The sequence below is a fragment of the Balaenoptera musculus genome, chromosome 3, assembly GCF_009873245.2.
Source record: "Balaenoptera musculus isolate JJ_BM4_2016_0621 chromosome 3, mBalMus1.pri.v3, whole genome shotgun sequence".
NCBI lineage: Eukaryota > Metazoa > Chordata > Mammalia > Artiodactyla > Balaenopteridae > Balaenoptera > Balaenoptera musculus.
In genome coordinates, this window is record NC_045787.1 from 167,936,104 (window position 1) to 167,950,458 (window position 14,355).

Sequence of the window (14,355 nt, forward strand, 5' to 3'; positions counted from 1 at the left end):
TCTTTCCGGTTGTTGGCTCCTGCCGGCCCCTCCCTTACTGGCCCCTGCGGCCCCCTCCCCCCGCGGCCCCCCGCCGCCGGGCCTGCCGCCACCATGAAGAAATTCTTCCAAGAGATCAAGGCCGACGTCAAGTTCAAGAGTGCGGGGCCCGGTCAGAAGCTCATGGAGTCGGTGGGGTGCGTGACAGGCGCTGAGGCTTGAGGCCCGGGGGCGGAGATGAGCGGAGGGGGGGGCGGGGAGGCCAGGGAAGACGAGAGGCGGGGAGGGGCGGCGGAGAGTCAGAGCGTGGGGAGAAACCTCGGGGGGTGGGGCAAGAGGGAGGGAGTGGGAGTAGGGGGGAGGGGAGGCCACCGGGGGCGGGGCAGGAGGAGGAGAGGCTGGAGGGGGCGGGGCTGCAGAAAGTGAGGGGGGGGTCCCTGGAGACCCTAGGAGGTTAGGGCGGGCGGTAAGGGAGAGGCCGGGGATGCGGAGAAGGGGCCCTGAAGAGGCATCGCATAGGGCTTGGGGGAATCTAGGTGACCAGAGATTGGGGACTGAGCCTGGAGAAGCAAGTAGAGCTGGGGTCGCAAAAAGTCGTGAGGCTTAGACTCTGTGGCGATAGGGGTCTGGGCCTTGGTTCTGGAGCAGGAGGGAGGACGGGTTGAGAATCTGGAAGCCCAGGGAGCCTGAGGCGTTGTTGGAAGGGTGGTCAGGGACTTGGGAGGTGCGGGTGCACTGGGTGGGTGGTGGGTGCTGCAAGGGGCTGAGGAAGGTCTGGGAGGAGAAGGGAGGCAGGTGGGTGGAGGTGGGGAGCTGGGGGAGTCTGCGACTGGAAGGAGGTGGGGGGCCTCGTGGGTGATGGCTGAGTGGCCTGGAGGCCCCGAGGGTGACCTGGGAGGGGAGGGGAGGTGGCCTGCATTTCCAGGCCTCTGAGACTTATCTGGGGAGGACTTGGAGAAGAGAAGGGCCTGGGGCCACACTGGAGGCGTGAGGGGCCAGTGCTGTGCAGAGGATAGTGAGGAGCTGGACCAGGTGAGGATGCCAGACTGAGGGCCGGTGGGCTGAGAAGGAGGCTCCACTGGGGGGGATAGGATGAGAAGAGGGAGTTCAGGAGGGGCTGGGGCTGCTACCAGGAGCTACAGAGGGGGCTGGGGGGCCCCAGGGGGTTTAGGATGGGGAGTGACTGAAGAAAGAGGTCAGCCTGGGGAGGGGTCTGTGAGGCATAATGGAAGGGATTGTGAAGAGGTCGGAGCTGGGAGGGGGTTGGAGGCGAGGCAGGGAGGCTGGCAGGAAGGGGTGGTGGGGCATCATGAGGCAGTGGGGGTGGGTGAGGGAGATCGGGTGCGTGGCAAGGACATCAGGGCATCTGTCACGAGGATTGGGGGCCCCTGGGGTTCTTGGGAGGGGACAAAGGAGTAGTGGGACAGAGGAGGCCCATGAGGGTCAGATCCATGAGTACGGGAGGGAAGTGCAGGTCCTGGGAGCCTGGGGCGGTGACAGGGAGAGGAGGGCAGCTTAAGAGGGGCCCAGGGAGAGCGGTGGGCCAGACAAGGGGGTCCATTCATTTGTTCCTCAAGTAGTGGGTGGAGGTGGGGGGCTGGTGCAGCTGGGACTGTGTGTGACAGGAAGGAGGTGGGGGCTGATGGCTGTGTCAGACTGGAGGCCTGGGAGGACAGGAGAGGGGAGTCACACGGAGATCCAAGCTTCTGTGACGTGCCTGGAGCCAGACTGGAGACTCAGGGTGCGTGCGAGGGTGTGTGTCCAGCACTGTTACGGCATGAAAATCCGTGCCCTCTCAGGGCTCACGTTGTAGTGGGGAGAGAAGGACAAGTAGAACAACACATAAACGATGAAAGATGGGCCCTGAAGAAAAATAAACAGGGTCCAGAGAGTGAGCCATGTGGGAGACTGTTAGGTGGTCTGGGAATGCCTCTCTGAGAAGGTGACTTTTGAGCGAGAGCTGGATGAGGTGAGACTCAGCTGTGTGGAAATCAACCCCTGTCTCTCTGTCTCTGTCTCTCTCACACACACACACACGCACGCACACAGCTGAAGCGGTGCCTGTCCCTCCCAGGCAGAACACTCCAGGTAGAAGGCACAGAAGGTGCAGAGGTCCTGTGGTAGGAGGTTGGGTCTGTGTGAAGAACAGCAGGGAGTTTAGATAGGAGTGAACAAGGGAAAGGGGCAGGTCGTGAAGGGCCTGTAGGGTGCGGAAGCTGCAGGATTCTGTCCTGCATGGGATGAGAGGGCTTTGTGCAGAGGAGTGACTGGGTTTTAGAAGGATCCCTCTGGCTGCCCAGAGGAGCCATGAAGCGGGTGAGTGAGGGGTCTTGGAAAAATGGCGTTTTTAATGAAAGATGGGGCTAGGGTGGCACTACGTGACTTGTCTTTTCTTCGACCTGGAACTCTCAGCTGTTGGGAGGGCTGGAGAGAGGGGCCGGGATGGGCAGGAAGCTCCCAGAGGCCTGGGGACAAGAAAAGAGGGCTGCCCGGGTGTCTGAGCAGAGCGGGAAGCATGAGGGCCATGAACTCAGAGCCTTGGCTTCTGAGAAGGTTCTAGAGATATAGCACAGATGATTCCAACTACTGGCATCGGGAGAGGGTCCTGAGGAAAGGAGGAGGGTGAGGCAGGTGAGTCAGACCCTGGTGGGAAGAAGGCCATCTCTGCTGGAACGTCAAGGCCAGGTCGCTCTCGAGCTAGGTTGGGTTAGGAAGCTGCCCGTCCCGTGGGATGATCACCCTGCCTACTTCCCAGGGTGGAGGGGAGATTAAACCAGATCTTTGTTTGTTTGGGTTTTTTTTTGGCCATGCTGCGCAGCATGCTGGATCTTAGTTCCCTGCCCAGGGATCAAACCCAAGCCCACGGCAGTGAGAGCACCGAGTCCTAACCACGGGACCGCCAGGGAAGTCCCTAAACCAGATCCTTGTAACACACTCCACGCAGGGCCTGCGTGCGGCCTGGCCCGCTGCCCGAGCTTCCGTGGCCCTCTGGGGCTTGTGAAAGGGCGTCTGGAGCGCTCGCTGGGAGGCACGTTGCCATGTGGAATAGACGCGCCGAGCGACAGCTAGCTCCTGGCGCGCTGTCTGGCACACAGTAGGTGCTCAGTAGATGAAGCCTCCTGGGAGGCACGTTGCCATGCGGAATAGACGCGCTGCGCGACAGCTAGCTCCTGGCGCGCTGTCTGGCACACAGTAGGTGCTCAGTAGATGAAGCCTCCATGTCTCACCCTCGTAGACAGTAAGGGTGGAGCCTCTCGCCCAGGGAAGGGGGCGAAGAGCGTCAGCCCCTGCGAACGGTAGGTGTGCTCTTACCTCGCCTGACAGAGGATGACTCCGACGCCCAGGCCGGTGCAGGGTTTGTCCAAAGTGGCGGGCAGGGCGGGGAGCAGAGTCACTGTCTGCCTCCCGAGGCTCCTCCGTCTGCGTTAGACCCGTCTGGTGGCCCCTGGGGCAGAGGCCCATGTCTGTCTGCTGGGGCAGGAGCAGAAGTGGGAGAGGGACAAAAGCTCTTCTGTCTGCCCCCACGTCACCTCACGGTCCCTCCGCGTCTCCTTAGGGAGAAGGCCCCCAAAGAAAAGCCCAGCAAGCCGGCGCTCCGGCAGCCCCGCCAGGGACCCACCGATGAGGCGCAGATGGCGGCCGCGGCGGCCCTGGCCCGGCTCGAGCAGAAGCAGCCCAGGGCGCGGGGCCCCACGTCGCAGGAGTCCATCCGGAGCCAGGGTGAGCCTCGGCCGTCCTTGGGCCACGGGGGTGGGGACGGGGGGCGTTGGGGCAGGCCACTGCCCCTCTGTCCTCGAGGCTGATCCTTGACTTCTCATGCGTTCCAGGTCCTGTGCTTGGCTCTGGCTGAAAATAATTTCACAGCCAGCGATTCGGGGTGGGAGGAGGGTTTAAATCACAGCTGTGAGCCAGTCCACAAAGGGGCCATGCAGGTGGAAAGGCCAAGGGGTCTGCTGTGGTCTGGGCAGCACGGATGTCAGGGAGGTTGCAGAGGGGAGGGCTGGGACTCAGAGGAGGAGGAGCACGTGGCCTGGCGCAGCCTGGGGGCACGGAGAGGTTGGCGGGCTGGGAGGACCTCGAGCTGGAAGGACTAGAATTTGACCCACATGAGGGTCCAGGCTGGGGAATGGTGTGCCTGGCTCACACACTGACCCGTCCCTGCCTCTCCCCCCAGTGAGAAAGGAACTTCAAGCTGAAGCAACTGTCAGTGGGAGCCCGGAGACCCCAGGGACCAACCCGGTAAAAGCATCACGATGGCAGCACGACACCCAAGGGGTGGCCTGGGGCGGGCAGGGGAGCTGGGAGCCCTTGGAGTGCCCGCTTGGGCTCTCTTCTGCGTTTGGTCTGATTGGTGCCCAGCCCTGGGCGGTAAGCATCTGGTGCTGGAGAGGGTGGGGAGATGCAGAAGGGACATCGGGGTGGATCGAGGTCATCTCTGGCCTCAGGACACTGGGGATCCCCGTGGTTGAGGGCGGTGTCGTCTGGGACCTGCGTGCTTGGCACCTAATGACACCAGGCCCAGGCCCTGGGGGAGGGACTGCACCTCCGTTAAGTCCCCTCCCTCCCCTGTAACCCCATGAGGGTAGGTGCTGTTACAGTTCCCACTTTTCAGAAGAGAAAACTGAGGTTCAGAGAGGTGAGGCCCGGTGCCCTTGGTCATGCACCTCGAAACCAGCAGGGGCAGGACTGGAATCCCAGTCTGTCTGAGTCCAAAGCCCTTAGCCTTAGCGCTGCCCTCTGCTGCCTTCCTCGGATACAGGAGGGCACCACGGAGACTGGTGTAGTCAGGGAGGCCTTCCTGGAGGAGGCAGGCCTCAAAGGAGAACTTGGCAGAAAGGGTGTTCTGAGCAGCACCACCTGTGAGGCCTCACTGACTTTCAGAATGGAAGGGACCCTGGATATTACCTAGGAATTGAGGCCCAGAGCAAGGCTGGGACTCGTCCAGGGCACCATGACTCCTCACTCTCCCACCAAAGCCCCTTCCTCACCAGGTAGGGGGGCGGGAAGAGCAGGAATGATCAATTCAGCACTTACACCGTGTCCAGAGCTGCTCCACGCTTTCCGTTCCTTACCTTGTTGAATTCTGAGGTGGTCCCTCGAGGACATCTTACAGACCAGAAGACAGGCTCAGAGGGTCTTGGCCACTGGGCCACGGTGTCCCATGGCTAATAGGCAGAGGGGACCATTGCTATGCTAATGGCAGCACCAATGCTAATAGGCAGCATTGGGACCAGGATGTCTGGCTCCCAGGGCCAGGCTCTCAGGACTGTGGCACTCGGGCGGCTCGGGGTGGCCTCTGTCCACAGTCTAGGCTCAGACACCCTCACCCATCCTCCCAGGTGCCCAAGCCCAAAGAGGAGGGCTCGACACACCTGGCAGTGCCCGGAGTGTACTTCACCTGCCCGTTCACAGGGGCCATCCTGAGGAAGGACCAGCGGGACGCCTGCATCAGAGAGGCCATTCTCTCGGTGAGTGCCGGCCCCGGTGCCGGAGCCGCCCCCCGGGAGCCCGGATGGCACAGAGCATATGCTGTGGTTCTACTCTAACCTCTCTAAAGAGGGAATACTTACCTGAGGAACAGAATTCAAGATACAGAAGGGTAGGCGGGGAAAAGCCGCCTCCCACCCACCTCGTGGCTATTCTCCCTGAGGCAGCAGCTGTAAGTAGTCTAGGCCCCTTTTCAGAGATGCTCCAAATATGTACAAACTACCGATGCATCTATGTCTGCCACACGTGCTGTGTGTTTGTTTTACGTAAAAGGTAATGTACCGTTCACGCCTGACGTGGAAACTGCTACGTATTATATCAGTACAGAAAGAACTTCCACATTTTTTTCCCCCTTAAAACTCTGTATTTGGAAATAATTTCAAACCTAAAGAAAAATCGCAAGGAGAACAAAAAGAACACGTGAACATCCTTTACTCAGGGTGGGAGTGTCCTATTACTGTTCTGACAGATTACTACGAACTTGGTGCCTCCAGACAGCATGCCTCTTATAATTCTGGAAATTAGAAGTGGGACTTGGGTCTCACGGGGCCACAGTCAAGGTGGCCGCAGGGCAGTGTGCCTTCTGGGAGCCCTAGGGGGAGTCAGGCTGTCTGTACTCCATGGCTCCTTCTCCGTCTTCACAGCCAGCGGTGCCAGGCCAGGTCTTTCCCAGCTGCCATCTCTCTGCTTCTCTCTCTCTCTCTCTCTTCCCCCTTTTAAGGGCCCTTGTGATTCCATTGGGCGCACCTGGCTAATCCAAGCTAATCTCCCTATTTTAAGGTCCACTGATCAGCAGCCTTAACTCCATCTGTCACCTCCACACCCCCTGACCCATAACTTAACATGCTCCCAGGTTCCAGGGATCAGGTCACAAATATGTATGTCATTCTGCCCATCTTACTCACATTTGCCAGTTGCTAACATTTTTACCCCATTGGCTCTGTCATGCCTCTGTTTTTTCCTGAGCGGTTTGAAAGCCTGCATCCTCCACAGTGACTGCGTGATGACTCACGGCAAATTGTTCCCTGACTCTTTAACCAACCCCGTGTTGATAAGCGTGTAGGAAGTTTCCAGTCTTTTGCTAGTGAGGACAATATTTATGATGAAAACCTTGTCTGTACATCACTTTGAGCTGTAGGCTCCATTCCAGAAGCAGAGTTGCTGGGACAGAGGACAGCGTGTAGGGCTTTGGATAGTTGTCACCAGATGAAGTTCCATGTGGGTTGTCCTGATTCACACTCACCCAGCAGTGTGTGAGAAAATACCAATTTCCCTGTCCCCCGTCGTCACTGTGGGTTACCAAACATTTTTTGTCTTTACCCAAACTGATCGGTAAAAATAATATCTCAGCATAGTTTTAGTTTGCATTTCCTTTTTTTGGCTTAGGTTGGCTGTGTTTTCATATGAGAATGCATCCTTTGCCCATTTTTGTGTTGGGTGGTGTTTTTTTTTTTCTTATTGATTTATAGGCACTCTTTACATATTAGGAAAACTAGTCTTTTGCCTATGATCTGAGTTGTGAATATTTTTCTCCAGTTGTTTACTTTTAGAGTTGGCTTATGGTCATATGGCCACGTAGAAATTTTTAATCTCTATGTAATTCAGTGTGTCGGCCTTATTTTATGGCTTCTGGGTTTTGTGACCTACTTAGGAAGGCCTTCGCCACTTCAGGATTAAAACAACTCTTCCATGGTTTTTCTAGTGCTTTTCTGTTTTGTCTTTTGTTGTTTGCTTTGTTTAATGTTTAAAGCTTTGATCCCACTAGAATTATACCTGTGTAGAATAGGACGCATGGAGCTAGTGTTATTTCTTTTTTTTTTTCCAGATAGTTATCCAGTTTTCCCCAGTCCTCATTTATTGAAACACCTGTCTTTTGGCCACTGTGAAATCTGCCGTTATCACAAAGTAAATCCCTACGTGGATTCGGTTCCTTTCTGGATGTGTCTGTTCCTTTGTCCCCTTGTCCGTTCGTGCACCCTGGTCCTAATTTAAACAAGGCTGCAGGCTGCCTGGAAACATCTGAGAACAGCATTTGGAGCTGCAGCTCTTCCCTGGGTGGGTGGGTGTGCTTGTCCTGAGGAGGCTGGAGTAGGGGGCAGTGAGCCTGGCTCAGCCGTGTCCTGAGGACACCCCCCATCTTACTGCTGCTTCTCTGCAGACCCGATTTCTCTGCCTTTCCACGTCTCTTTGTCCTACCCTGGCAACTTACTGGCAGACTGGGCTGGGTCCCAATTTGAAGCTCCCAGGAGAGCTGGCCCAGTTCAGATTAGACAACTAAGTGACACAGCTGTGGCTGCTGAAGGCTCACCCCAGTGTAGCTGAGGGAAGGTAGCTGGGGCAGGGTGGAAGCCCCACAGCTGCCTTCCAGGAGCTGTGGCTGGGCTTCTGTGGGGCTGCCCAGGGGTAGATCTGAGTGGGCCAGGTCGTCTGTGCTCGATTCATCACCTCTGGTGACCCAGCTGTTCACCCCCACTATTTTTTTTTTTTCTTTTTGGCCACACCTTGCGGCATGCGGAACTTCCCAGACCAGGGATCGAACCCGTGGCCCCTGCAGTGGAAGTGCGGAGTCTTAACCACTGGACCGCCAGGGGGGCCCCACCCCCACCATTATCCAGGCAGAGCAAATGACTTTGGGGCTGACGCGGGTGCCAGCCCCACTCGCCATGTAACTAGTGACTTTCTGGGGCTGCAGAGAAACAAGACCACACGGTGTGGCCGTGTGCAGTGGCTGTCCAGAGCGTGAGCGGATCTGCTGCCCAGTCTTGCCCCTCGCCTTAGTTATCCATTCTCAGCCTCTCCTCGCTGGGGTGCTGTTCGCAGGGTCCCCAGGGCTGCCCAGAGGCTGGCCGGTTGAGGGATCAACTGTGGGCCCTGTGACCTCTCCATCTGCAGCTCCTCCTCTCCCCAGGGAAGCAGGGGGAGCCCCCGAGGCACGGGGACCGGTCAGTGATGTCTCCACTATCTTGCCTCCCCCAGGAGTGACCAGGCAGCCGCAGGTCACAGACCTCTTTTGCGTCCTGTCTCTGCCACCTCCGTCTGTTTCTAGAACGTCTCTCGTAGGGATGGGGGATGAGGAGGGACGGCAGGTCCGCGGTGGCTGGCGGGTCCCAGGCACTCAGCTGCTGCGCCCTTGGTGGCGCGCTCAGTGCTGGCGTTGGGCGCCAAAGCCAGAGCGGTAGGCAAAGGTCTGTGTCACGCCGACCTGAGGAGTGGCGTAACCCGGGCTGCCATCGCCCCCTTTTCCCTAGACGTGAGGGCAGGGCTGAGGCCCCAGGCTGGAGTCATCAAAAGGGCTTTCCTCCTCCTTTTTCTGCTGTTGAGTTTGCTTTGGTCCCATGCTAGGGCCTGCTGTCAGACAGTTCTTACTGTTGTCACCGGTGTCACTGCTGCCACCTGAGTGCTGAGACCTGGCTGCTTGGCTGGCATGGTCTCCAGGCCCTGAGGTGGACGCTTTCTGACTCAGCTTTCCTCCCTCCTCCCAGCACTTTTCCACCGACCCAGTGGCCGCCTCCATCATGAAGATCCACACGTTCAACAAGGACCGGGACCGGGTGAAGCTGGGCGTGGACACCATCGCCAGGTGAGTGGGTGGCCCCCTCCCACCGGGGTGCCAGCTCCTGGGCCTCCATCGCGACCGGCTGAGGGGCCCCGGAGGGAGCACGGCCATGGGAGTGAGGCCAGGCCCCACCCTGTGAGGCCAGGTCCCACACTTCACTCCCCCTCGCCCTCGGGGAAGGGGCTTGGCCTCTCTGGGCCTCAGTTTACCAGTCTTTAGAACGAAGAGGTTTACTGAATCGGGGGTTCCCAACCCTGGCTTCCCTTTGGGATCATCAGAAGAATGTGAAGCAGGCAGGGTCTCCCCCACCGTCAACTCCTCTGATGGGAGCAGGTCGGGGGTGGGGCCAGAAGTCTGTGTTGCTCAGCAACCCCCAAGCCGGCTCTGGGGACCCATCAGCTCTGGCTCTGCCTGCTCCACCCCCACCACGGTGGCTCCTTGGTGCCCTCGGGGAGGCAGGACCGAGGAGGAGGCCCAGTGTCAGGGGCACCAGGGGTTGGGCTCTATGGGGTGTCCAGGGTGTGACGGCAGCCTTCCCGGGGGGTCACTCTTAGCACGAGCCGCTGTGGCTCTGAGCTGCTGTCCCCTGTCCGCCCCAGGTACCTGGACAACATCCACCTGCATCCCGAGGAGGAGAAGTACCGGAAGATCAAGCTTCAGAACAAGGTGTTCCAGGTGAGGGCTGCCACCAGAGTGACTTAGCCTGGGGTGGCCGGCGTGGCCGGGCCTGTGAGGCCACCCAGGAGCCAGGCTGGCGGTGGGAGCAGCTGGGCTGCAGCCAGCCGGTGGTGGCCAGAGCCGGCTGCAGAAGGGCCCCTGCAGGGCTCGGGAGTTGAGGTGGGCAGAAGGTGCCAGGCAGGGAGGGAGGGCTTCGTGAGCGCAGGACGAGCACAGTACGCGTACACTGTCTGCTCTCGCCACCAACCCGCGGCGTGACTCGACTTTTCTTTGAATTAGCTGGGAACACATCGGCACTGGGGAGATTTTTCACGCAAACGCAGACTTCTGGTTTCTGTGGAGAAATCGCGGGGTCCTAGCACTCTGGCCCGTGGCACCCGTGCAGCTGGTGGGGCCCCGCTCTCTCCTGGGGGTCCCCACCCACATCCAGCATCCCAGAGCCCGCCTCCCCCGCTTCTGGGGACTCCCAGCCTCCGCTGTCCTTTGGCTCTTCAGCCTCCTTCACCCTGGTGTTGACCTTTTGGGATCCCAGGCCCTCTGTGAGCTCACCCCTGCAGACAGCTTTGGGGGTTCATCCTGTCCAGGGGCAGCGGCTGCTCTGAGACGGGACTCTGGGCCAGAAGGGCGGGGTGGGCAGTGAGGCCGGTGGGGCACGAGGAGGCCCCAAGTGTCCCGCATGACCTCTGGCTCCGCTCTCAGGAGCGCATTAACTGCCTGGAAGGGACCCACGAGTTTTTTGAGGCCATCGGCTTCCAGAAGGTGCTGCTTCCGATCCCCGACCAGGGTAAGAGAAAAAGAGAAGGGCCGTGGCTGAGCCCAGGGGCAGGGGTGGGAGGGGCCGGCTCGGGGGTCTCCCTGCCACCGCAGAGTGACATGCCCACGTGTCCCAGAGGGCCCCGAGGAGTTCTACGTGCTGAGCGAGGCCGCCCTGGCCCAGCCCCAGAGCCTGGAGCAGCACAAGGAGCAGCTGCTGCGCGCCGAGCCCGTGCGGGCCACGCTGGCCCGCCAGCGCCGGGTCTTCCGGCCCTCACCCCTGGCCTCCCAGTTTGACCTGCCTGCGGACTTCTTCAACCTCACGGCGGAGGAGCTCAAGCGAGAGCAGCGGCTGCGGTCAGAGGCCGTGGAGCGGCTGAGCGTGCTGCGGACCAAGGCCATGCGCGAGCGGGAGGAGCAGAGGGAGATGCGCAAGTACACGTACACGCTGCTGCGCGTGCGCTTCCCCGACGGCTGCCTCCTCCAGGGTGCGTGCTGCGTGCTGCGTGCTGGCGATGCTGCCTCGGGTCCGCCGTGCGCCGGCAGGAGCAGCCTGCTCTGTTCTGAGCTCGTCCCGGGGGAGGAGGCCGAGGGCTCAGGGGGCTGGGTGGGCTCAGGGGGGCTCCCACGAGCTCCAGCGCCACTCTTGTCCCACCGCCAGGGACCTTCTACGCCCGGGAGCGGGTGGCAGCACTGTACGCATTTGTCCGGGAGGCCTTGCAGATCGACTGGCTGCCTTTTGAGCTGCTGGCCTCGGGAGGGCAGAAGTTGTCGGAGGACGAGAACCTGGCCTTCAATGAGTGCGGGCTGGTGAGTGACGGGCTCCCCGCACAGCGGATCCGGGTTCTCTGGGTTCTTGTTGAATCGGCACAAACCCCCGAGGAGGGGGTTGCTCTTCGGTTGGGGATGGCATTAGGGGAAGGGGTCCTGGGGCCAGGCTCCCTGGGTGTGAGTCCCACCTTTCCACTTCTTGCCATGTGATCTTGAGTAACTTCTCTGTGTCTACAAAATGGGAATGTGCCCAGTGTGTTAGAGTCCTCTGCGGCGCAGAGCCAAGGTGGCGTTCAAAACGCAAGCAATTACTGGGAGGGTGCAGGAGGGGGCTGGAGGGCAGTCAGACCCTGATTCAGGGAGGCCTGGACAGGAAGTACTGACTGCTGCCTGATGCTGGGTTGGCTTCAGCCAGGCCAGGGGGTGTCCCCGAGCCCGGGTCATCATCAGAGGAGCCCCTGTCATGAGAACGGACTGAGCGCATGGGTGTGCCGTCAGCGGCGGGGAGCGGCCCCGGGCGTGCGTGGCCCCGGCTCCAGCAGGAAGATTTGAACGTGAAGCGGGAGCTCTGTCACATAAAGGCCAGAGCGAGGCTGAGGCTTCTTACCCCACTGCAGGTGCCCTCGGCCCTCCTGACCTTCTCGTGGGATGCAGCCGTGCTAGCGGACATCAGGGCTGCGGGGACCCAGCCAGACTCATCTGTCCTGAAACCTGAGCTCCTGTCGGCCATCAAGAAGCTCTAATGAAATAAAAGCAGGGTTGGCTTCAGCCCCTGTGGGTCTGTCTCATGCTCTCTCCCTGCTTCCTCCACATTCCCCTCGTCCCCGGCCCCCCCACCACTCCGGGGCCTCCCAGCCTCCTCCGGAACCTCCTCCTGCCCATGGGCACCGCAGGCATGGGGAGGGCTGCTGGTTGGCCGTGGACGCGTGCCGAGACTGCCACCTGGACGGAGCAGCCACTAGTAGCCTGCTTAGAGAAGCCTGGGCCCAGTCCCCGTGTGCTGCGGCTAGCCCTGAGGTGACTGGCACAAGGACGAGACACTGGGCCTGTCAGGACACGGTGTGTAAAATTCTAAACCTGAATAAATAGGGTGTTTGACTACTTTCCCGGTGGTGAGTTGAAGCCGTGGGAGGTGGCGCAGGGTGGCAGCTCTGCAGAGCCGCCAGCAGGCGAGGCCCGGCTGTGGCTCCCGGTGAAGTGGGCCCAGACGGACACCCTGCGGCTGCCTGGGCACCTAGGGGGCCCCTCACGTCCGAGGCGAGCTCTTCACTTCCCGCACCTTCCTAATTGTTGTCCCCACCGGCCTGATGAGCCAGCCCTGCTGAGCGCTTCCCAGGGCCCCGGAGCCTTGCAGGCCCCGCAGGGCAAGCTCCCCCAGATGTCCACATCCTCCTCCCTGGAACCTGTGAATGCATTACTTTATGTGACACAGAGACTTGGCCTGTGATTGGGGATGAGATGGGAGGTGGCCCTGAGTTAACCTGGTGAGTTCTAATGCGTGGAGGAAAACAGAAGGGACGGGGAGATGTGGAGGAAAGGGCCGCGTGCCAAGGAATCGGGTTGGCCTCCAACAGCTGGAAGAGGGACAGAAACAGAGTCCCCCTAGAGCTTCCAGCGGGAACCAGCCCTGCTGACACCTGATTCTGAGCCAGTAAGGCCCTTGTCGGACTTCTGCCCCCCAGAACTGCCGGTAGAGCAAGTCTGGTGGTTTGTTGCAGCAGCCGTGGGGAGCCAACACAGACGGGGGGACCAAGGCCTGGAGGGTGCGGGCACTTGCCTCTGCTCACACCTCTGCCGGGAGACACCTGAGCCCCCACTCCTGACCACTCATCTGGATTGTCCCCTCCCTCTCACCCACAGCCTGGCCCCGGGCTGTGGCCCCTACTGGACCCTTGCCTTCACGGAGGCCAGTGGTGGCTGGTTCTCTGGCCACTGTGAGATTAAAGCATCCAGGCCCCAAATGTGATTGAAACAAAATTCCCTGGTAACCCCGTCAGCCACACGCGCTTTGCCTCCCACCTGGGCCGCCAGCAGCTCTGTTCTCACGTGGGGGCAGGACCTGGGCCCATCCTCCTTTGCCGCCTCATCTCCGGAACCCAGCACTGCCTCGGCTTGATACCCTGCTCTCACGTTCTGCTGTCAACTAGGAGTCGACTGCAAATTGTCAGGTGGCAACTAAAACGGTTTAAGGCAACGTGACCGCTGCAGGTAGTCACATCACAGGTGGAGTCACACCTGCGTCCTGTCCCTGTGCCGGCACTCAGCTGCACCCCACCTGCAGCAGCTCATCCTGGATTGGGCCAGGGTCCTCACCCCACAACTGGGGTGCTTGTCAGCCCCACCCATCCAGAGCTGGAGAGGAATGGGACCCCTCCAGGAGGATTGGGGTGCTGCCAGGAGAGGCAGGCCCGGCAGGGACCTGGCCACCACATGGCGAGCTCCCTGGGGCTGGGGTCGTGTCGCCCTGTCTCGGGTGCATCCACAGTCAACACTGAACCATTCTTCACAATGAGATGCCAGCCAACTCTTCTATCTCGGGAACAGCGGCAACAAAGACAGCATGATGTGAGGGGCCGGCAGACACGAGCCCGGTTCCGATGGAGTCTGCATTCTGCCAAAATCTCAGCTGCCCCAGGCCCTCAGCGCATGCTCGGACGCCTCTGCGGGGCCTATCACAGCCCCGTCCGAGGGCTGCTCCAGGGCCTCGGAGGCCAGGGCTCCAGCAGGCGCCGTGGCTGGCTCCACGCTGCTCAGCTTCAACACTCCCGAGGGGTGGCCTGACCCAGAGGTCGGTTCTGGAAGCCAGGATTCAGCTCCTGGAGGTGGGGAATACCTCTGCTCGCCTACCCGAGGGGCAGGAGGGATTAACCGGCATAAGCCACCTGCCGAGAAGCCCTCACCTTGAACTAGGTCAGTGGGGAGGTTGAGGATTTCACAACAAAGAGGTGGAACAGCGCTTTTGCAAAGCGTAAAGCTTTATACACATGCCACAGGTCCACGCGTGGCGGGGAGGGGGCGGCAGGGCGGGGAGCGGACACCCGACGGCACAGAGCACCGGGCTCGGGCCCAGGGCAATGGACGCACCAATCACAGAAGTGACGTGTTTGAAAAGACGACAGACATGCCAGGTG

At 60.3% G+C, this 14,355-nt stretch overlaps 1 protein-coding gene across 1 annotated transcript; it reads left to right on the forward strand.

The window, feature by feature from the left end:
• On the forward strand, positions 1–11,997 carry UBXN6 (UBX domain protein 6). Its single transcript, XM_036848841.1, has 10 exons — positions 1–176; positions 3,536–3,699; positions 4,154–4,218; positions 5,319–5,447; positions 8,949–9,046; positions 9,622–9,697; positions 10,400–10,484; positions 10,591–10,941; positions 11,115–11,263; positions 11,842–11,997. The coding sequence occupies exons 1-10, from the start codon at positions 94–96 to the stop codon at positions 11,965–11,967; spliced, it is 1,326 nt and encodes a 441-aa protein (XP_036704736.1). The 5' UTR covers positions 1–93; the 3' UTR covers positions 11,968–11,997.
• Positions 11,998–14,355: the final 2,358 nt, after the last annotated feature.